Source organism: Pristiophorus japonicus, chromosome 5, assembly GCF_044704955.1.
Source record: "Pristiophorus japonicus isolate sPriJap1 chromosome 5, sPriJap1.hap1, whole genome shotgun sequence".
NCBI lineage: Eukaryota > Metazoa > Chordata > Chondrichthyes > Pristiophoridae > Pristiophorus > Pristiophorus japonicus.
Genome location: NC_091981.1, coordinates 241579470 through 241602622, shown reverse-complemented (window position 1 = coordinate 241602622; position 23153 = coordinate 241579470). Strand labels below are relative to the sequence as shown.

At 44.3% G+C, this 23153-nt stretch overlaps 1 protein-coding gene across 1 annotated transcript in view; it reads right to left on the bottom strand.

Annotated features, from left to right (window-relative positions):
• The window catches only part of gad2 (glutamate decarboxylase 2), a 164831-nt gene that overhangs the window by 99279 nt on the left and 42399 nt on the right, over window positions 1-23153 (bottom strand). Inside the window, exons 4-5 of the mRNA XM_070880084.1 lie at window positions 11449-11682; window positions 7503-7593 (exon numbers count right to left, since the gene is read on the bottom strand). Coding sequence (XP_070736185.1) covers window positions 7503-7593; window positions 11449-11682 — 325 coding nt within the window. The remainder of the gene's footprint in view (window positions 1-7502; window positions 7594-11448; window positions 11683-23153) is intronic.

Sequence of the window (23153 nt, the reverse complement as noted above, 5' to 3'; positions counted from 1 at the left end):
GGGGGCTCTGAGGCGGTCGGGAAACCCGCAAGAATGGATTCCCCGCAGGCCCTGCCAACTTTAACAGCAGGGTCTGATTTGAATGGGAATCCTGTTTCCCACCCGCAGCCAGCCAGTTGAGAGGCTGCCTGGCTGTGGGCTGCACAGAGGGAGAGAGGGACTATGGGGGTGGGGCTGGGGTCAGTCGGAGGAGCACGTAGTGGGCCGGGACCAGCACGGGGGTGGGGGGGGGTAAGATTGGGTGCTGGGGGCTGCCGAGGATCCCCGCAGGCCCTGCCAACCAGGGCGAGTTCAGGTCGGGATTCACATTTTTAGCACTTTAACTACTTCCATGTTCCCAACCCACCCGTAGTTTTTAAGTTAAAATTTCCCCCTTAGTCTTGGATTAGCTGCAATCTCCTTCAGTGAACCATTGGGAAGACAGATGTCTTGAACCTCCAGCACAAATTCTGTACCTTTGGCATCGACTCTGTCCCCCTCCTAGGCCACTGTCTCAGGCTGGACCAGACCGTCCATGACCTCTGGGTGCTACTTGACCCCGAACTTAGCTTCTGACCCTCTATGCTCTGCATCATAAAGGCTGCCTACTTCCACCACCATAATATTGCTCACCTCCGCCCCTACTTCAGCCCATCTGTCACTGAAACCCTCATCGAATCCTTTGTCATTTCTAGATTTGATTACTGCAATGCTTTCATGGCTGGCTGCCCACCCTCTACCCTCTGTAAACTTCTACTTATTTATCGTATAGCAAGTCTTGCTTGTCCATCACTCTGTCTCTACAATAGCTCCTGGTCCCCTAATGCATTAAATTTTAAATCCTTGAATTTAATTCCCTCCATGGCCTTGCTCCTCCTTATCTGCAACCTCCTCCAGTAATACACCCTCCAAACTCTTCTTTCCTTTCCTTTGATAATAGCCTCTTGTGCATCACCAGCTTACCCCTGACCATTGGTGGTTATAGCTTCCAGTCCTTAAGTGTCACACTCTGGAATTCCCTTTCTCAATCTTTCTGCTTCGCCCACTCTTCTGTTAAGACAGATTAAAATCTGTCACTTTGAGCAAGCTTTTGATGAACTCTTTGAATATTTATTTCATTGTCTCAGCATCCATTTTTTCCATTACACCTCTGGTGAAGCTTCTTGGGAATGTTTTCTACATTAAAAATGCAATATAAATGCAAGCAGATCCCAACAAAAGCTGCTACAGCTGCATAATCAGTACAATCTATCACGCTTGAAATTGGTCTTTTCACATACAAAGAGCCACTCAATATCAACTTTGTTTAGTGTTTGGCAACACTTCACTTGCAAACACACAATACAATATTGCAGATCATGTCAACGGTAGGACTGCATCACTTGCACACAATGCCAGTGTGATAAAATGATCAGTTCACTGCGTCTAGATTATACTCCGACAGGAAAAAGTTTGCAAACAGATTTTGTGAAAACAACGCTGCTGTGATATAAAGATTCATGTAATTTAAAACCAATACACATGGGAAGCTTAGAACATAATCATTACAATATGAAAGAAAAGCACATTTGTGGATGTTGGGTGAGGACCAGAACAGCCTCCACTATGATGGCTGTCCTTTGTTGAACAACTTGGCAACACTCTAAGCCAGAGCACACCCATGAAAAAGGGCTGCCTGCACCCATGGAGCCTTGCCCAAACAAGAGTGACCATCTTCAGGAAATGATGGTAATTTTATTTTATAGGATTACTTAGATCCAGGACTAGCCGCACCTCTAGCCAAGCTGTTCCAGTACTGCTACAATACTGGCATCTACCCGACAAAGTGCAAAATTGCCCACATATGTCCAGTCCACAAAATGCAGGACAAATCCAACCCAGTCAATTATAGCCCCTCCAGCTTACTCTAAATCATCATCAAAGTGATGGAAGGTGTCACCGACAGTTCTATCATGCGGCACTTGCTCACCAATAAGCTGCTCACCAATGCCAGTTTGGGTTCCGTCAGGACCACTCGGCTCCAGATCTCATTACAGCCTTGGTCGAAACATGACAAAAGAGATGAATTCCGGAGGTGAGGTGAGAATGACTGCCCTTACATCAAGGCAGCATTCGACTGAGTGTGGCACCAAGGAGCCTTAATAATACTGAAGTCAAAGGGAATCAGTGAGTTGGGGGTTGCTATTTTTATCAGTGAGAATCTAACAACTAGAGAGAGACTTGATATTGCCTCATCAGGCTCAGCTGAAGCTACCTGGGTTCAAGCGGACCAAGCTCACGGGCAGGGATTAATTATTGGTAATTGTTATAGGCCCCCAGGTCAAACATTTGAAGGTGATGAGTTATTATGGAAACAGATCACTGATGTTTTTAATATAAAATGCCACCTTTGTTTGGTGGGTGATTTTAATTTTCCTGGCTTCAGTGTCACGATGGTTTACCTGCTGTTGTGGTGGTAAGTGCAGCTGAAAAAATTATTGAAAATATACAAGGCTGTTTCCTGACTCAACATGTTAATGAAGTAACTAGGGAAAATCATATATTGTATCTGGTGTTTAGTAGTGAGCCTGACCTTGTATCAGGCCTCCATGTGGGGGAACATCTGAGCAACAGTGATCACAACATTATACAGTTCCAATTGGCTAGTAGAACTAAATGTACTGAGAACCTGCAATTCGTACCGGATTTGAGAAGGGCAAACTTCTCCAAAATGGCAAGTGATTTGGAACAGGTAAATTGGCAAACCCTCCTCGGTGGTGATGTGACCGATGTTGAATATAAATGGAAAGTTTTTAAAAATCAGATTAAAAATATGGTAAACAAACATGTACCCAAAATCAAAAGAAGGAAATGTGGTAAGAAAAAGCCAACATGGCTGACTGGGCATGTACAAAGACAAATAAGATGTAATCAGAAATGATTCTATAAATAAAAGACATTTAACACTCAAATAAACAGGGTTGAATACAAAGAACAACTAAAGAAAGCTAAAGCTGCTATTAGATCAACAAAAAGACTAATGGAAAAAAGGATTGTAGACCACTGTGGCAGTAATGCGAAGAGCTTTTTTAGTTAAATGAAGAGTCAGAGAACTATCAAAGATTGTATTGGGCCACGAAGGGTGTTCAAGGACAGGTTACCAATGACTCACTGAGTATGGCGGAAATATTAAATGAGCAGTTTGCATCAGTATTCACCCTTGATGATGATGCTCAAATATTAGAATTTAATAATATTGGGACAGCATTGAGAATCCGGAAGCCTCTGGACCAAGGCCGTTCCGGATTCTGTGTATTTCTGGACTTCGGAATGTCTTTATGATGACCCGAATCTGGAACCGCCTGAGCCCAGGTTCATGTATTTCCGGACTTTGGAACGTTTTTCCGATGTCCCGAGTCCGGAAACGCCTGGGCCCAGGTAAGTAGGTAGGTAGATAGGGGAGGGGGGGTCGGGCAGCTGAGCGGCGGCGGGGCGGGGTTGTCGGCCCAAGGCTGGGGCGAGGTCGGCGGCAGCCCGAGGCAGGTAAGAGGTCGGTGGCGGCCCGAGGCGGGTAAGAGGTCAGCAGTGGTCCGTGGCAGGTAAGAGGTCGGCAATGGCCCGAGGCAGGTAAGAGGTCGGTGGCGGCCCGAGGCGGGTAAGAGGTCAGCAGTGGTCCGTGGCAGGTAAGAGGTCGGCAATGGCCCGAGGTGGTGGTCCAGATTCCGGAACATTTTCCGGATTCCGGACGACCCTGCCACGGATCGTCCTGGTGTCCGGATTCCGGAACAGTATGGATTCCGGAACTCTGGATTCTCGACGCTATACCTGTACTAGTTTTACTACTAGTAACATTAACATAGATAAGCATATTGTTTTAGAAAGAATTTAAGAGCTTAAAAATAGATAGAGCAACAGGACCGGATGATATCCACTCGAGGGTCCTCCGGGAGATGGGACATGTGCTGTAGGAGTTTCCGGTCTGTCTGTTTAATAGCTCACTGCACTCTGGAATGGTTCCTACAGATTGGAAGAAGGCTAAGGTAGTCCCCATTTTTAAAAAAGGTGACAAAGCAGACCCGAGCAATGATAGGCCCATCAATTTAACATAGTAATAGGGAAGATGCTTGAAAGAATCATAAGGATGCAATATGTGAATACTTGGAAAGGGAGGGACATATTAGGGTTACCTAACATGGCTTCATAAAAAAGAGGTCATGTCTCATAAATCTAAATGTATTTTTTGCAGAACTTACAAAGCTGGTGGATGAGGGAAGCCCAGTAGACATTGTCTATTTTGATTTCCAAAAAGCTTTTGACAAGGTACCGCATAAGAATATAAGAAATAGGAGCACGAGTAGGCCATACGGCCCTCGAGCCTGCTCCGCCATTTAATACAATCAAGGCTGATCCGATCATGGACTTAGCTCCATTTCCCTGCCCGCTCCCCATAACCCCTGATTCCCTTATAGCTTAAGAAACTGTCTATCTCTGTCTTAAATGTATTCAATTTCCCAGCTTCCACAGCTCTCTGAGACAGCGAATTCCACAGATTTACAACCCTCTAAGAGAAGAAATTCCTCCTCATCTCAGTTTTAAATGGGCGGCCCTTTATTCTATGATTATGCCCTCTAGTTCTAGTTTCCCCTATCAGTAGAAACATTCTCTCTAATCCACCTTGGGAATTACAATCTCTTGTCACAGGTGGGTCAGACAGTCGTTGAAGGAAAAGGTGGGTGGGGAGTCTGGTTTGCCGCATGCTCCTTCCGCTGCCTGTGCTTGTTTTCTGCATGCTGTCGACGATGAGACTCGAGGTGCTCAGCGCCGTCCCGGATGCTCTTCCTCCATTTAGGGCGGTCTTTGGCCAGGGACTCTCAGGTGTCGGTGGGGATGTTGCACTTTATCAATGAGGCTTTGAGAGTGTCCTTGAAACGTTTCTCTGCCCACCTGGGGATCGCCTGCTGTGTAGGAGTTCCAATAGAGCGCTTGCCTTGGGAGTCTTGTGTCGGGCATGCGGGCAATATGGCCTGCTCAACGGAGCTGGTTGAATATGGTCTGTGCTTCGATGCTGGGGATGTTGGCCTGATCGAGAACACTGATATTGGTGCGCCTTTCCTCCCAGGGTATTTGCAGGATCTTGCAGAGACATCATTGTTGGTATTTCTCCAGCGATTTGAGGTGTCTACTGTATATGGTTCACGTCTCTGAGCCATATTGGAGGGCAGGTATCACTACAGCCCTGTACACCATAAGCTTGGTGCCAGATTTGATGGCCTGATCTTCGAACACTCTCTTCCTCAGGCTTTAAAAGAGGGGACATCTTTAAAAAAGGGGACAAGTCCGACTGTGGCAACTAGAGGAATCTCCCTGTTGTCGGCCACTGGGAAAGTCATCGCTAGAATCCTCCTCAACCGTCTTCTCCCTGTGGCTGAGGAGCTCCTCCCGGAGTCACAGTGCGGATTCCGTCCACTATGGGGTACAACGGACATGATCTTTATGGCACGACAACTGCAAGAGAAATGTAGGAAACAGCACCAACCCTTGTACATGGCCTTCTTTGACCTTACAAAGGCCTTTGACACTGTTAACCGCGAGGGACTATGGAGCATCCTCCTCCGTTTCGGCTGCCCCCAAAAGTTTGTCGTCATCCTCCGCCTGCTGCACGACGACATGCAGGCCGTGATCCGGACCGGGGTCAAGCAGGGCTGCATCATCGCGCCGACCCTCTTCTCGATCTTCCTTGCTGCAATGCTCCACCTCACACTCAACAAGCTCCCCGCTGGAGTGGAACTAAACTACAGATCCAGTGGGAACCTGAAGAGAATAGACAGTGTTCCAGCTGACCGTTTATTTCAACTAAATAGGCTACGCAGGACCAGGGGGCACAAATTTATGTTGTATAAGGCTAGATCTAGGTTAGATGTCAGGAGGTGGTTCTTTTCACCGAGAATAGTAGATCTCTGGAACAAGCTGCCCTCTCATGTGGATGCAGATTCACTGAACTCCTTCAAGCAAAAGCTGGATTTGTTTCTGGCTGTGGTGGAGATTAACTCTTACAGAAGGTAGGTACTGCAGAGAATTTAATGGCCAGAGTGATCTCTTGGACTAGTTTCGATCACCTAGATGGGTCAGAGAGGAATTGCCCAGATTTTCTTCCTAAATTGGCCTGGGTTTTTTATCTGTTTTTCTGCCTCTCCCAGGAGATCACATGGTTTCGGGTGGGGTGGAGTGTATAAGTTGTGATACACAAGGTATCACAATTGGGTGGGACAGGCTCGATAGACCAGATGGTCTTTACCTGTCCGTCATTGTTCGTATGTTCGTAAAACTCTCCACTGGCTGGAGACATACCTAGCACAAAAAAAAAGGTTGTGGTTGTTCGAGTCCTAGGACATTGCTACAGGAGTTCCTCAGAACAATGTCTGAGGCTCAACCATCTTCAACTCCTTCCCTCCATAATGTCAGAAGTAGGGATGATCGCTGATGATTGCAGAGGCTGGATGTTCTGCTGCGAGTGACTCATCTCCTCACTTCTCAGATTCTTTCAACCATCTACAAGGCACAAGTCAGGAGTGTGATGGAATACTCTCCATTTGCCTGAATGAAAGCCTGAATGCAGCTCCAACAAGAATCAAGAAGCTCGACACCATCCGTCTGCTTGATCGCCACTCCATCCTCCACCACCTTAAAAATTCGCTCCTTCCACCACCAGCACGATGTGACTAGTGTGCACCATCGACAAGATGCACTGCAACAACTTGCCAAGGTGCCAAGGCTCTTTCAACAGTTTCTCCCAAACCCATGACCCCATACCACCTAGAAGGACAAGAGCAGCAAACACATCGGAGTGCCATCACCTCCAAGTCACACACCATTCTGACTTGGAAATATATTGTCGTTCCTTCATTGTCGCTGGGTCAAAATCCTGGAACTCCCTCCCTAACAGCACTGTGGGAGTACCTTCACCACACAGATTACAGCGGTTCAAGAAGGCAGCTCACCACCACCTTCTCGAGGGCAATTAGGGATAAGTAATAAATGCTGGCCTTGCCAGCGACGCCCCCATCCTGTGAATGAATGAATTTAAAAAAAGCATTGAACTGTGACAACTGGTCCTCTTTGAACAAATTCATGGCATTGGAACCATATATTCTTTCGTAAACTAAGAGCTGTCAGAGTCCAATATAAGTAATATTTGAAAATAAAATCCCTTCCTCTCCTGAAGATGTTCACTCTTGTTTGGGCCTGGCTCCAATGGTGCAGGCTGCCATTTTCCATGAGTGTGCTCAGGCTTCGAGTGTTGGCATGGTAATCAACCATGGACAGGCATCACGGTTGAATCTGTTCTGGTCCTCACCTAACATATCCACATATCTGCTTTTCTTTCATATTGTAATGCAAATAATTTCACTGGGAATACAAGTTGCACAGAGCAAATTAATTCTGCTATCTAACGGGTTGAGGAGGTGTAAAATTAATTACTGACCCTCGATACAAAACAATGGCACTTTATAAAATTCACAATGCAGCAGCAAAGGCACACTTACATGTTAGTATTAGCAGTTGAGGTAAGCCAATCAGCAGCAAGGCCAACCATATCTAATCCTGTTGAAAGCTGGTTGAAATATCTGGGATGACCTATGGACAAACAATAACAGCTGGATATTAATTTTAATTTGTGGCTGTTTTCCTTAAGTGCATTGAATTAAAAAAGCCTGTTCTAATGAAGTCTGTTATAATATAGTACGTTTGTCTCATAGAACCACTATAACAATCCATTCTGTAATATCCTTCATTTCTGAATCTGCGCTATTTATATTGCACTGTACATTCCATGGCACAGGAGTATCCATGAACTAGCTTGCACATGTACAGTTGTTTGAAAGTCATGATTCATGACTTTCTTTTTCTAACTGTTGGACATTCCCTGTGGTAGGAGCAATGCTGTAAAGTTAATGCACTAGAAGGGTGAAAGCTGTTCCATGCACTACTATTGGAAAATAAATACCTGTACTGCGGTTCAACCTGGCATTAGGATACAAGTATAATGCATCATAATTGTGACTTTAACGAACACATAATTTGATTGCAGTAAAAAGTTCCAATACCAAGCTCAGTATTTGATATCCCCTCTGTATTACAAAACTGCTTAAAGTAGAAACATTTCTGTAATATGTCAGAGCTGCTGGTGCAGTGGAATCTGTCCCTTTTACACGGTGTAGCAGATTCTACATTTCTGAGGGCAACACAGAAACAGCTATATGAGTTCACGATTGAGCAAGGGCAACTGTGGCTCCTGGGGAAGGATACTACAGACCAGCACTGCAAAAACTAGTGACAACTACTGACTCGCAAGGAGTGGCAGAACACCACCTTCAGTGATGGCAGTACTGCATCATTTATATTACAGCACTTCCATCAACCTCAGGCTGTCATTGGCAGTAACGCTGGAATAAAAAAGGCTTAAAAATATCTATTACTATCTCAAACATAGATTTTTTTTTTGTCTTATCAGGCTCTAATACCTGGTATAAAGGTTGAATCAAATATGGATTCTCCTTGCTTTGATAAATGGCTGCCCAGAAATACATCTGGCATAATCACATGGTTCTCTTTTGATCTATGCGTGAATTAGATTTGTACTTTTAAATATTGCGAACTAGACTGTCAACAAGTGCTGTGGTGCTTGGATTCCAGATAACGTAAATTTACCTTCTCATTAGCATTCCATTGAATCTCTTCAGACATGTTTTTTGTGCATTCAGTGTAATAGCAGACTGAAAGGTTATTTACGATTATTAGCACGTTAAAACAGACTGGATGTTATGTGTGAAAGCTGGAGGTGTTACAAGGCATCAGCTCATTGTGTGCTAAATTGATAAGATTGTTAAATTCTGTTTGATATTCTTTGACGAAGTAAAGCAATATGGTATAAAAACCTGTTTTCGATTTTGCAGCACAGCTGACCAGTCCTTAAATCGGACAGCCAGTGTGAAAGTCATATAGGAGGAGAAAATGGAGGAATGAGTTAGCTTGATTAGTTTCCCTGAGTTGAGAGCTTGAAAAGGATAAATTGTAGATGGCACGTATTCCAACTTTCTGATGTCCTTGTTACAGTTTAATCTTTTTGAACACCAAGACAATGCAGTCCCAGGCCCAATGTCACTAGTGCGACGACCTTCTGGCACAAGGTCTTGGAAAATTTTGCCCGAGGTGTTTAAAAAGATTGAATTATGACAATGATATCAGAAAGTTGGAATAATTTAAAATGGATCTCAACAAATTTTGTGACACAATGAAAGAAGCTGTTATATCCTTTAGTATTTGAGAATTGGGTTGTTCTTGTGTGAAGGGGGCCACTATGTTGTATAACTATTGCAAATGAGTTGATACTTATAATTTATTAGCTCGCAGTAATCATGGTGATGTAGGTTAATTAACATTCACTGTGCACACTTGGCCTTTTAGTTCCTTTTAATTTGACTGCATGTTACAGGACAGCTATAGTCCAAGCTTAGATCTACCAATGTGTGAAAGAGCAGCAATATAATTGGCTTTGGTTGTTATTGTAAGTGTACTAATAAAGGAACAGACTGTTCTAAGATTCTGGTTTTTATTTGTTGTGCTAGCTGAGAAACTTTCAAGTCAGCTAGTCGGCGCTTTTTAAAGGAACATTATCAGGAGAGGATGTTAAACATGGGTTGGAGACATTGGTTATGTCAGATTTACCGCAGCTCTAAGCCCCAGTGTCACAGTGCTTCTTCAATGCTACAATCAAGTCATGCACTCAATACGCAAGCTGAAAATAAATCATTGTCCACGTGCTACAGTTTATTTCTCTCTTTGACCATCAAATGATCCCTGTTCATTGACGAAAGCAGAAACTGCAAGTGAGAACACATTTCTAAAACATAGGAATAAATGAGAAAAACACAATTGTGTTCATCTCAGTTATTACATAGGAACAGGAGTGGGCCCTTTAACCCCTCAAGGCTATTCTGCCATTCAATCAGATCATGGCTGATCTGTACCTCAATTACATTTATCCATCTTTAATTCATATCTCTTGATAGTCTGACCTAATAAAAACCTATCGATCTCAGTTTTGAAAATTTTGATTGACACAATATCCACAGCCTTTTGGGGGAGCGAGTTCCAGATTTCCACTCCCCTTTGAATGAAAAAAGAGTTTCCTGATTTCGCTCCTAAATGTCTTAGCTCTAATTCTAAGCTTTTACCACCTTGTTGTAGATTCCCCCACCAGAGGATATAATTTCTCTGTATCTACCCATTCACCCTAGAGCCTGTTAATAATAAAAAATATGATGTGTAGCAGATACTTCTTCACTCCATTCTACCACAGAATGGCGAATCGAAAGATTTACATCTGTGGGTTCCTGCATTGTGAGCTGCTGATCGAAGCAGTTCCATTGAGAGGAAGCTGTGAGCAGATGCCACACAGATAAGGATACAGGGAAACTAATGGCCAAATCACCATATATGCACCCATGATTGACTAGCTGAAGAGCATGATTGGAAGAGGCCATCCCCTTTATTGGGGAATTGTGTAGCGTGGCACCTTGATCCCATCTCCAAAATGGGAGGAAAATGTATAAAATTGGATGGGCAATAAACAAAAGCATTTAAAAAAGAGGCAGTAACTAAACTCACTGTGCGTATTTTACATTTTATAGTTCCCATTCTTTCCCTGCTAGGTCTTGCACTGCTGCTTGTTCCCACCATGCTGAGAGGTTGGGTGAGCTGTGGTCAATGGTGCTCAGTGATTAGTTAAACAGAGCTATACATCTCTGAACTCGGCCTAACCCACTGTTTCTGCAGTGGGGGCACATCTCCTAAAACCTGAGACGCAGCAAATAAATTAGCTGGAAAGCAGTAGGTTGGAAGGTTACCACTCCTCCTTTGGAGTTTTTTTTGTTATTCCTCCTCTCTGCTCCCCCTTCCCAATGACACGTGGCACTCAAAACTCTGAGCACTGTCAAAACTCAGCCAACGAAGACAAAAGAGCCTGAATGTTGCTCAAGACTGGGACTCAACCACACAATGCTACAGATTGGAACCAGGTACTTCGTAGATGGTGCTACCAGGCTTGCAGAACGAATGCACTTGATAAATAGCCTGTCAGTGGAGTAGATAATATGATTTTCACACGACCGCGAATTCAGGCCATGAGTTCAAGCAGTGAATGATACACCAATCCAGAAAACCTGTGTGATGATACCATTTCTCAGCTGGATTGCCACAGTCACATAGTTTTTAATCTGCTCTTACCATGTATCATCCATTTTAAAAGTAACGGGCTATGATGATTTAAAGGAAACTATTGTGAAATGTTTGTGTCAATTATTACATGTGCTTTGCCGATGATCAAACTGTACAGGTAATACTTAGGCAAAAATTACACTAGAAGAAATCTGCATTACACTGTGGCTCACAACACGCAATAAATAGTTCAGAGTTCATGCCTCTTGATACCTGTTTTCACAGCATATTTTAGTGTTGTCCTGCAAGTCACCAAAATGTCTTCTAAAGAGTTTGGCTGTTCATCCAGCATCCAGTTAAATCCTTCGAGGAGATCATCAGGGTAGTGGAAATCTATTACTTTTGTCGATCTATCAAATGTTTTCAAAATGTATTCAAGTAGAATATCCAAAACTTGTTCCAAGAAAGTGAAAGTTACTCCTTCCCCATTGCATGCTGGCAGGAGGTCTGTAGAGATAGAACGAGAAGAAAAGCAACTTAATTGGTTTTCCCTTTTATCCCCTTTGCATGTCCTTGCAGGATGCTCCCCAACACAGTTCCTCAGGGAAGGAAACAATAGTTTCCAGTCACCTCCACATCCATTATCTGCCAGCAGGAGACGATATCTGAGTGGGCTGAATCTAATTACATCAAATGGCTTCCTCATCTGGGAAGGAATGCTTCTGGCTGAGAACTGACAAAAAACTTTCAACCGATGTTGAATGATGCACAGCTCTCAAACTTAACCTCATAACTATCTCCTTAGGAGTCAAATATCCATTTACTTGAAAAACCTTATTAACTAGTCATTTATTCAACATTGACTGGATAAAGCTTCAGTTTCTAAAGTACCTATTTATCTCATATTATACATCAAATCAAAATAGAGATGTAAATAAATGGAAGATGCCATCTGAGCCTAGATATGACGATATTAGCGCTATTAGCAGCTAAGTGCGTGTCATTATAACACAGGCTTTAATCCATTTATTTTAAGTTGCTTACTGCATTCAGATAAAGGAATGTCATACAAGCACATTAACCATTTGTCCCATTAATGTTGCCAAATCATTACTAACATTAAAACGTAAACATAATACAGTGGAAACTAAGCATGGTTCTGTCCGGAGAGAACTTATTAGAGCTTTGGGTCTATTGTCAGTAAAGAGACTTTATGAAATATGATTAAGGTGACGACCCCAATCAATTAAATACAATGTCAAAGCCTTAGGGAATGCGAACAGCGGTGACCTGACTGAGAATTGTGGGGAAGAGTGACCATAATATGGTAGAATTCTTTATTAAGATAGAGAGTGACACAGTTAATTCAGAGACTAGGGTCCTGAACTGAAGGAAAGGTAATTTTGATGGTATGAGATGTGAATTGGCTGAAATACACTGGCGAATGATACTTAAAGGCTTGACGGTGGATAGGCAATGGCAAACATTTAAAGATCACATGAATCAACTTCAACAATTGTACATCCCTGTCTGGAGTAAAAAGAAAACGGGGAAGATGGCTCAACCGTGGCTAACAAGGGAAATTAAGGATAGTATTTAATCCAAGGAAGAGGCATATAAATTGGCCAGAAAAAGCAGCAAACCTGAGGACTGGGAGAAATTTAGATTTCACCAGGGGAGGACAAAGGGTTTAATCAGGAGGGGGCAAATAGATTATGAGAGGAAGCTTGCTGGGAACATAAAAACTGACTGCAAAAGCTTCCATAGATATGTGAAGAGAAAAAGATTAGTGAAGACAAATGTAGGTCCCTTGCAGTCAGAATCAGGTGAATTTATAATGGGGAACAAAGAAATGGCAGACCAGTTGAACAAATACTTTGGTTCTGTCTTCACAAAGGCAGACACAAATAACCTTCCAGAAATACTAGGGACAGAGAATCTAGTGAGAAGGAGGAACTGAAGGAAATCCTTGCTGGGCGGGAAATTGTACTAGGGAAACTGATGGGATTAAAGGCCGATAAATCCCCCGGGTCTGATAGTCTGCATTCCAGAGTATTTAAGCAAGTGACCCTAGAAATAGTGGATGCATTGGTGATCATTTTCCAACAGTCTATCGACTCTAGATCAGTTCCTATGGACTGGAGGGTAGCTAATGTAACACCACTTTTTAAAAAAGGAGGGAGAGAGAAAATGGGAAATTATAGACCAGTTAGCCTGACATCAGTAGTGGGGAAAATGTTGGAATCAATTATTAAAGATGAAATAGCAGCGCATTTGGAAAGCAGTGACAGGATCGGTCCAAGTCAGCATGGATTTATGAAAGGGAAATCATGCTTGACAAACCTTCTAGAATTTTTTGAGGATGTAACTAGTAGAGTGGACAAGGGAGAACCAGTGGATGTGGTGTATTTGGACTTTCAAAAGGCTTTTGACAAGGTCCCACACAAGAGATTGGTGTGCAAAATTAAAGCACATGGGGGTAATGTACTGACATGAATAGAGAACTGGTTGGCAGACAGGAAGCAGAGAGTTGGGATAAACGGGTCCTTTTCAGAATGGCAGGCTCAGTGCTGGGACCCCAGCTATTTACAATATAAATCAATGATTTAGATGAAGGAATTGAGTGTAATATCTCCAAGTTTGCAGATTACACGAAGCTAGGTTGCGGTGTGAGCTGTGAGAAGGATGCTAAGAGGCTTCAGGGTGACTTGGACAGATTAGGTGAGTGGGCAAATGCATGGCAGATGCAGTATAATGTGGATAAATGTGAGGTTATCCTAACCTGAGGAAGGACGTTCTTGCTATAGAGGGAGTGCAGCGAAGGTTCACCAGACTGATTCCTGGGATGGCAGGACTGACATATGAGGAGAGACTGGATCGTCTGGGCCTGTATTCACTGGAGTTTAGAAGGATGAGAGGGGATCTCATAGAAACATATAAAATTCTGATGGGACTGGACAGGTTAGATGCAGGAAGAACGTTCCCGATGTTGGGGAAGTCCAGAACCAGGGGACACAGTCTAAGGATAAGTGGTAAGCCATTTAGGATTGAGATGAGGAGAAACTTCTTCACTCAGAGAGTTATTAACCTGTGGATTTCTCTACTGCAGAGAGTTGTTGATGCCATTTCATTGGATATATTCAAGAGGGAGTTAGATATGGCCCTTACGGCTAAAGGGATCATGGGAATGGAGAGAAAGCGGGAAAGGTGTACTGAGGTGAAAGATCAGCCATGATCTTATTGAATGGTGGTGCAGGCTCGAAGGGCCGAACGGCCTACTCCTGCACCTATTTTCTATGTTTCTATGTTGCTATGTAAAACACGAGATGCTACTTATTAGAATAAGACTGGGGCACTAGAAAAATAGAGGCTTACAGAAATCCAGGGCCAGCAATCCTAGCACTTACACTAGAATCGCGTCCACCGAGAACCATTGATCTTGGTGAACCTGCTGAGGACAGACAGAGGTTCCTTAATTTGCCTTTAAATGGTGGGTGCCCATGCCACTAGGGACACAATTGGAGTGCCCGTCAAGTAGTGCCAGGTTGGGAGACCGAGTGCCTGGTGCACTGGAAAATACTTCTGAGTGCCTCCCTTTTTGTAAGGAAGCAACTTTAAAAAGCAGAGAAAAGTTTTGCACCTTGCTCCCTGTATTCCTGGCTTGGACTGCAAGGTGAGCCCCACTTCTGCTCCTATTGGGGAGGTACACCTGCTGTCACCAGGACTACCACCATTGACCATAAACCAAGCCCCAATGAAAACCCAGGGCGCAGAAACTCTGACATTCAAAGTCCCTGCCTTCTGACCCCATCTCCCTATGTCAACGGCCATGTTTGGGTTGACTGGAGGCTCTACTCCTAACAGGCCATCCCAGAAACTTCTGCAATAGTCCAAGACCCAGAGTATCCGGGTCTCGGCCTAGCTTCTAGTCATTCTGCCGAAGTTACAGAGGGAGTATGCCAGAACAGCCATGGATTTTTGGACTGGAATCTTCAGAATGTAAAATGACAGTAGTCAAATAACTATTTAATAACTCTGCACATGAATATCTGTGATCTTCCTTTAACTCCCAGATCTTGGGGCCGAAATTCACTTGCGCAAGGAAGCGAGCGCCCTCCCGACTTTTTGGGGCTATTAACGTCAAAATGTTTTTGCCGGCGGCCGATCGATTTTCACCTAAGACAGCCGTGGTGACAGAAGCCCTTCAATTTCAAGTTGTAGCAGTGAGGACATTGAGGGGTCAAGCCCTGCTGTGTGTATCTACAGCACTCTTGTCATTTGGGGTGCCACTGAGGAGGAAGAGGAAGAGGAGGACACTGCTAGCACCAACGCGTCATTGCTGCCATCCACATGTGCCAGCTCAGATACTGGGAATGTGCAGTCTGCTTTAGTTGAGGTCGTACAGGGGTCTGAACTGGGTGTTACACCGGGGACGAGCGGGTTGCAGCATGGTGACGAGGCTAGGCAACCTCATCTGCCATCTCTCCGGGGGGAGCGGGTGAGTCCACACCGGAGTTCTGCCGACGAGGACTCAGATGATGCCATCGATGTAGCAGTATACGAAAGAAGGGTGGAGGCCATGCATTCCCAGATGTTGGGGGCACTGACAAAGGTGCCAGAGAGGCTGTCGGAAGTGCTCAAGAGTGTGGAGGAGTCCGCCTCCTGCATTGTCGACGGCACTGTGTACACCATGCAGCCTATCATTGCCAATATGTAAGCGATGGTGGACTCTCAGATTGTCCGTGCGGATCCAGCTGTGATGCCGCAACCTGCAGGTGATGTGGTAGCTGCCATTTCAGCACAGGCGCGAGGGAATGAGTGCAGCGATGCTGGATTGGAGAGGATGGCCGCGGTCCTGGAAGCTCAGAATGCTCTTATGCACTCTGGGCAACAGGCCACGGAGCGTCAAACTGCTGCCATGTCTGCTGGCTTTGATACTCTGGCTGCTCTCATGCAGTCTCAGCTCGATGCCACCTGACACCTCAGTGTTTCGTTCGTGGCTGGGTCCAACACGGGCTGTGGGGAACCTTCTGGTGTCGCTCCACAGCAGCGACCTGACCTCCCTCAGATTGGTGGTGGTGGTAATGTGCCACCCCCGGGGAGTGACTCAGGCTCCTCGTGCCAGGATCCTGATGATGTGCTCTCTCTCAGGATCACAACATTCCAGACCTGCCACTCCACCAGTGCCTCCACGCATGGCCTCGCCCGAGCCAAGCCAGACTGCACCCTCCCAAGAGGGTCCTGCCCAGTCTGCACCCGGTAATTCCAGGCCCAAAGGTGTTCGAGGGCGTCCGACAAGGACATCTGTAGGTCCCACACAACAACCACAGCAGCCTTCCCGGACCCATGATGCAGCCACAGGGAAGACACTTAGGCGTAGTGTTAGGATAGGCACGTGTAAGAGCTGTTATGAAGAAATGCACAGGGGTAAAAATTGATCATTTGTGTTAGTTTAGCGTATTTTTGTTTCTGTTGTATTTTTGCACTGACTTTGATTGTATGATAAATCTTTATTTTTGGCACATATATCTGGCCAGGTATTTCATTTGGGAGTGGGCAATTCTGTGTGAAGGCACTCATTGGGATGGCCATGGAGAGTGGGAGCTGAAGGGTCATTTGTGGATGAGATTATGTAAATCGTGCAGCTATCAAATGTAGCTGCACCTCCCTTGCAGGGTTGCGACGGGGATCCTCCTCCACCTCTTGCACCTCCTCCTCCTCCTGTGCCTTCTCATCATCAGGTGGCACTGCTGGCTCGACATCCAGTGGCTGTCCCTTCATGAGGGCCAGGTTGTACAGCATGTAACAGACCACCACGAATATGGGGACCCGTTCAGCAGAGTACTGCAAGGTGCCACCAGACCGGTCCAGGCAACGGAACCTCTGTTTGAGGATGCCAATGCAGTGCTCGATGATGCACCTGGTGGCTGAATGAGTGTTGTTGTATGCATGCTCTGCCGCTGTCCTGGGGTTCCGCAGTGGAATGAGCAGCCAATTGGACAGAGGATATCCCTTGTTGCCAAGCAGCCAACCACAATCCTGATTTGAGCCGATGAAGAGGGCGGGCCCACTACTCTGGTGCAGAATGAACTAATTATGGCAGTTGCCTGGGTATCTCGCATCAACCGACAGGATCCGACGCTGGTGGTCACATACGAGCTGAACAATGAGTGTGTGGAACCCCTTGCGGTTCACAAAGATTTCAGGGTGATGTGGCACCCTCAGCCCAACGTGTGTGCAGTCAATCGCACCCTGCGCTCTCAGGAATTCTGCAATTCGGGCAAATACAGCCTGCCGCTCCATCTGCTTGTACCTCATCATGGGGAATGATATAGAAACATAGAAAATAGGTGCAGGAGCAGGCCATTCAGCCCTTTGAGCCTGCACCACCATTCAATATGATCATGGCTGATCATGCAACTTTAGTACCCCATTCCTGCTTTCTCTCCATACCCCTTGATCCTTTTAGCCATAAGGGCCACATCTAACTCCCTTTTGAATATATCTAACGAACTGGCCTCAACAACTTTCTGTGGTAGAGAATTCCACACGTTCACAATTCTCTGGGTGAAGAAGTTTCTCCTCATCTCGGTCCTAAATGGTTTACTCCTTATCCTTAGACTGTGACTCCTGGTTCTGGACTTCCCCAACATCGGGAACATTCTTCCTGCATCTAACTTGTCCAATCCCGTCAGAATTTTATATGTTTCCATGACATCCCCTCTCATTCTTCTAAATTCCAGTGAATATAAGCTTAGTCGATCCAATCTATCTTCATATGTCAGTCGTGCAATCCGGGAATCAGTCTGGTGAACCTTCGCTGCACTCCCTCAATAGCAAAAATGTCCTTCCTCAGATTAGGAGACCAAAACTGTACACAATATTTAAGGCGTGGCCTCACCAAGGCCCTGTACAACTGCAGTAAGACCTCCCTGCTCCTATACTGAATTCCTCTCGCTATGAAGGCCAACATGCCATTTGCTTTCTTCACCGCCTGCTGTACCTGCATGCCAACTTTCAATGACTGATGTACCATGACACCCAGGTCTCGTTGCAGCTCCCCTTTTCCTAATCTGTCACCATTCAGATCATATTCTGCCTTCGTGCTTTTACCACCCAAGTGTATAACCTCACATTTATCTATATTATACTGCACCTGCCATGCATTTGCCCACTCACCTAACCTGTCCAAGTCACCCTGCAGCCTCTTAGCATCCTCCTCACAGCTCACCCTGCCACCCAGTTTAGTGTCAACTGCAAACTTGGAGATATTACATTCAATTCCTTCATCTAAATCATTAATGTATATTGTAAATAGCTGGGGTCCTAGCACTGAACCTTGCAGTGCCCCACTTGTCACTGCCTGCCATTCTGAAAAGGACCCATTTATTCCTACTCTTTGTTTCTTGTCTGCCAACCAGTTCTCTATCCACGTCAATACATTACCCCCAATACCATGTGCTTTAATTTTGCACACTAATCTCTTGTGTGGAACCTTGTCAAAAGCCTTTTGAAAATCCAAATACACCACATCCACTTAGTTCTCCCTTGTTACACTCTACTAGTTACATCCTCAAAAAATTCTAGAAGGTTTGTCAAGCTTGATTTCCCTTTCATAAATCCATGCTGACTTGGACCGATCCTGTATCAAATATTGTGCCCAATGACTTCTACCCCGTCCTGCTTGTGTATTTTAATTGACTATTTCTGTTCCCAGATTATGTCTACTGTTCTCGAGCTTGAGCTCAAAATGTGTATTCTCACTTTCCTTCTGGTTCAAAAACCTGTTCAGATTTTTCAAATAAATCTACTTCCCTTAAATGAGAAGTGATTTTCATTGACTAATTTAACATCCAATCTAACTGGTAAGATGCCTTTTAATTACTTGAGCCATGATTTTTTTTAATTAGCAGCTTAAATGGCTTATGGAAGTCTAAATAAATGATAAGGAACATAGGAAATTTTAGGAACAGTAAAAGGACATTTGGCCCAACTGGTCTGCTTTTTTTTTTGGCTTGATCGCAATCTAACCAACCCATCTTCTCATCACATACATCTATCCCCTTTCTCCAGAAACATAATCAGCTCATTCCAACAGCCTTCCCTGATAACACATTGCATAGCCCCTATTTTAACTCAGGGTCAGAGTTGTGCAGACAGAGGCTGAGGTGGATAGATTTTAACTCCCAGGCCTCATCTGTGTCAGTCTCCCGCTCAAACTCGGCGGCAAATGGCAGCTAGCCAATGGGCAGAAGTGGAATGTCTGGTGGCGGGAGGCTGTCATCGGGGACCAGAAAGAATGGCTTCCAGCACTCAGGTAAGTGGTTGAGAGGAAGTTCGGGAGGGCTCGTGGTCGGGGAAGCGGGAAAACTCGGGAAGGGAGGGGAGGCGTAAACTTTCCTTGTGGAGCACTAGTGGGTACAACATAGGAACTAGAATAGAGCGGCATTTGCACATACAGCAGGAAAACCCTGGCATGCCAATGAAATAAAATAATTACATTTAAAAGATTCTACCCTTTTTAATGTTTTCCCATGATTATTACCAAACTTGTCATAGTGTTCATTCTTCCACCAAGAATGATTTCCGTTTTGTTAAAAGTTTCTTACAATTAGTGTGACATTGTACTGAGATTTTTTTTTAGACTAAAATTTACCATTAGTGATTATTGTTGACTAATGGTTTGTACATTCAGATGACATTCCTCCATCTGCTATTTTCACAGAGATGTTAACTCCCTTTTTGACTGATGCCTTCTTATCTGATACACTCTCATTCTAACCACTAACCCCATTTTAATCTGTGCTCTCAACAAAATATCAAATCCAGTAATATTATTAAAATGTTACCCAGCTGCTAGTGTGTAGAAGTTCCTCAGTACATTACATTTATCCCAATAGCAAAGTCATAGTACATACATGACTTTATCAGTGGGGTAAATGTAACATCTGGAGGTTTTTCTATGTTGCTTCTGGCTATTATATATGATGAATGTTTAACAAGCCCAGCTCTGGAGTAAGGTTGCGAGTCTGTCCAAATATTTTATTATGGACTTGGCTCAATTAGTCTTTCTTCAAGTTAGATGACTGAAGGTCCAAGCCCATCCTAGGACTAGTGCTCTAACCTAGGCTGACAATCTGTTGCAGTACTGAGAAATTCTGCATTGTCAGAGGCACTGCCTTTTATATGAAAACTTAAACCAAGGTCTATCTGGTAGTTCAGATGGAGTTTAAAGATTTAATATACTTTTAACACACAAGACATCAATCTGTCAACATTATTATTGATATTCAAAAATAACCTGGTTGTCTTTCACAAATGATGAATGGTACCTAGAACAGCATCTTATCATATATCACAACAATTTGGGCATCTGGTTTTGGTTAAAATTCCAGGTGACATCCTATCTCATACCAAGTCCTTCATGCTTTTCACCCCCATCCTCAACAACCTCCACTGACTTCCCCAAGCTCGTCAAAAGTGCAGGTGAACAAGCTGACCAATCCCTTTTGTAGGAGGGCCAATCCATCATTCAAGTCCAAGAATTCCGGGGTCTTCCAGGACATGCCCCAGCCTGAAGACTCTGATGGACCCCCACTTCTGCAGGCACACCGACCCAAACACCTGAGTTGTTCCTGGTGTCCAGACTGCTGGGCAGAGTAAATGCGGGAGCTGAGGAAGTTCCACCTGGGAAAGGCCTTACCTTGGCTTTGTCTCCGCTGATGTCACAAGCCATGTTTGGGGCAGGTGTAAGTTATGTCCACCCCAGGCCACAAATTGCCTGCCACTAGTCTTCTGGGTAGAGATTGGCATTTCTGGATCCCATCTAAACTCTCGTCTCCCTGGCTACCCAAAGTCCAATTTATGCTGCCATTTCACAGTGGGTCCAATAATTTTCTGGCCAAATATTTCACACAGCTTTGCAGAAAATATATGAATTCTGTGCACATTCTTGACACACACTAAATTTAACAAGGCTGCAAATGATAATAGCAAATGACAGGGCAGTATGATGACAATTCTGATAGGTTCATTTTACTCTAGTGACTTTTTAATGTACTCTGCATGACTTTTTAAATCTCTGCAGTGAAATAAACATTTTAACACGAAAGCAAAATACTGTGGATGCTGGAATCTGAAATAAAAACATAAATGCTGGAAATCTCAGCAGTTCAGGCAGCATCTGTGGAGAGAACAGAGTTAACATTTCAGGTCGATGACCTTTGTCAGAACATTTTAATATCCTGGCAGTAGGAAAAAAAAAGTTAAGTAGAGGAAACCTAATTAATCAAAGGGGACCTAATTAAGTAAAGTTAAAAACCAAAAGCAAGGCTGTGAGAAAAAAGAAAAATACATGCTACGAACACAGGGAAAATGATAAAATTAGAACTCTCAGGAAGATAGATCATCTTATCACAGTATAAACCAGACAGTTGGGAAAAAATACACTCCGAGGCTAGGTCACATGGAATGGTAAGAGATTACGGGAAACAAAAGGCGATTGAAAAACATCTCAACTGGTTGAAAGCGGTTAGGCCAAGAGAAGAAGAGTTCACAGGAATTATGTGGCACGTAACTTATCAGATAAACGGCACACAGGGGAGTTAACGAAGTTTGCTGTCAATATAATTGTATTAACCAATTAATTATAGTAGGTAGATGAAAAGTTTGTGACACAGCAGGGAAACAACAAATGGAAAGCCTCCGCACGGAACTTCATGATTTTGTATGTATTTTGACTGTATAAAAACAGTAACCCAAGATTGTTCAGAGAGAACAGCTGGTTTGGGTCACCAAGTTACTGAACTCGTGTAGAAGCTGTCTCTCCCTAGATCGAGTACTTTATGATAAACGATTCTTTTCTCCAAAACAGACTTGTGTTGAGTATCTTTGTAATACTCCACGACACTGGCTATCTTGTCACTATCACAATCTTTGAAATAGAAGCAATATAAAGCTCCTCCTTCCTTATAAAACAGACCCTTTGTTATAACTAGGCTCTCCGTGAACTCGCACTAAGTCCCACTCAACGATCACCTCTGTGCTCGCTGACCTACATTGGGCCCGGTTGAGCAATGCCTCGATTTCAAAATTCTCATCCTTGTTTTCGAATCGCTCCATGGCCTCACTCCTTCCTATTTCTGTAATCTCCTCCACCACCCCCCCACCCAAGATATCTACGCTCCTCTAATTCTGCCCTATTGAGTATCCCTGATTATAATCACTCAACCATTTGTGGCTGTGCCTTCAGCTGCCAAGATCCTGAGCTCAAGAATTATCTGCCCAAATCTCTCTGCCTCTCGACATCTCTTTCCTTCTTTAAGACACTGCTTAAAATCTACTTCTTTGACCAAGCTATTGGTCACCTACCCTAATTTCTCCTTATGTGGTTCGATGTCAATTTTCTTTTGTCTTATAATACTCCTGTGAAGTGCCTTGGGACATTTTACTACATTAAAGGCACTATACAAATACAAGTTGTTGTTGTATGTTTTCACGGAGTGTATTTTTCAATGAAGTCCCTGAAACTCCATGAAGTCAGGAACCCAATGATATCCTCTGAGGTATTTTACATAAGGGCAGAAATTGCGTAGTACGCCATTTGGAGGCGATAACTTTTGCGGTAGCGCAAAAGTATTGCAGGCACTCCGCACGGGACTCTGACACCAACCTCCGGTTTAGCACTCCAGGAAGGAAGTGGAGCACTAAATCAAGCAGTACCAGTTTCCTTGAAGCACAAAAGCTGGCAAGAGGAATGGTAGCGGTGCAGCACTGCTCAATGTCCAGTACAGCGCTGCCGGGAATGGAGGCTCCTTCCCTCCCTTAAAGGGAAAGGCCATTGCTGCAGACTCTGCATGGAAACGAGGTCCCGCATCGTCGATGGCAGCCACGATCCGTGATGATCAGCCCCAAGCACTCTAACACAGTGCAGGGCTGATCGATAGCGGCCGAAGAAAATGCTGAAAAATTGAAGTAGG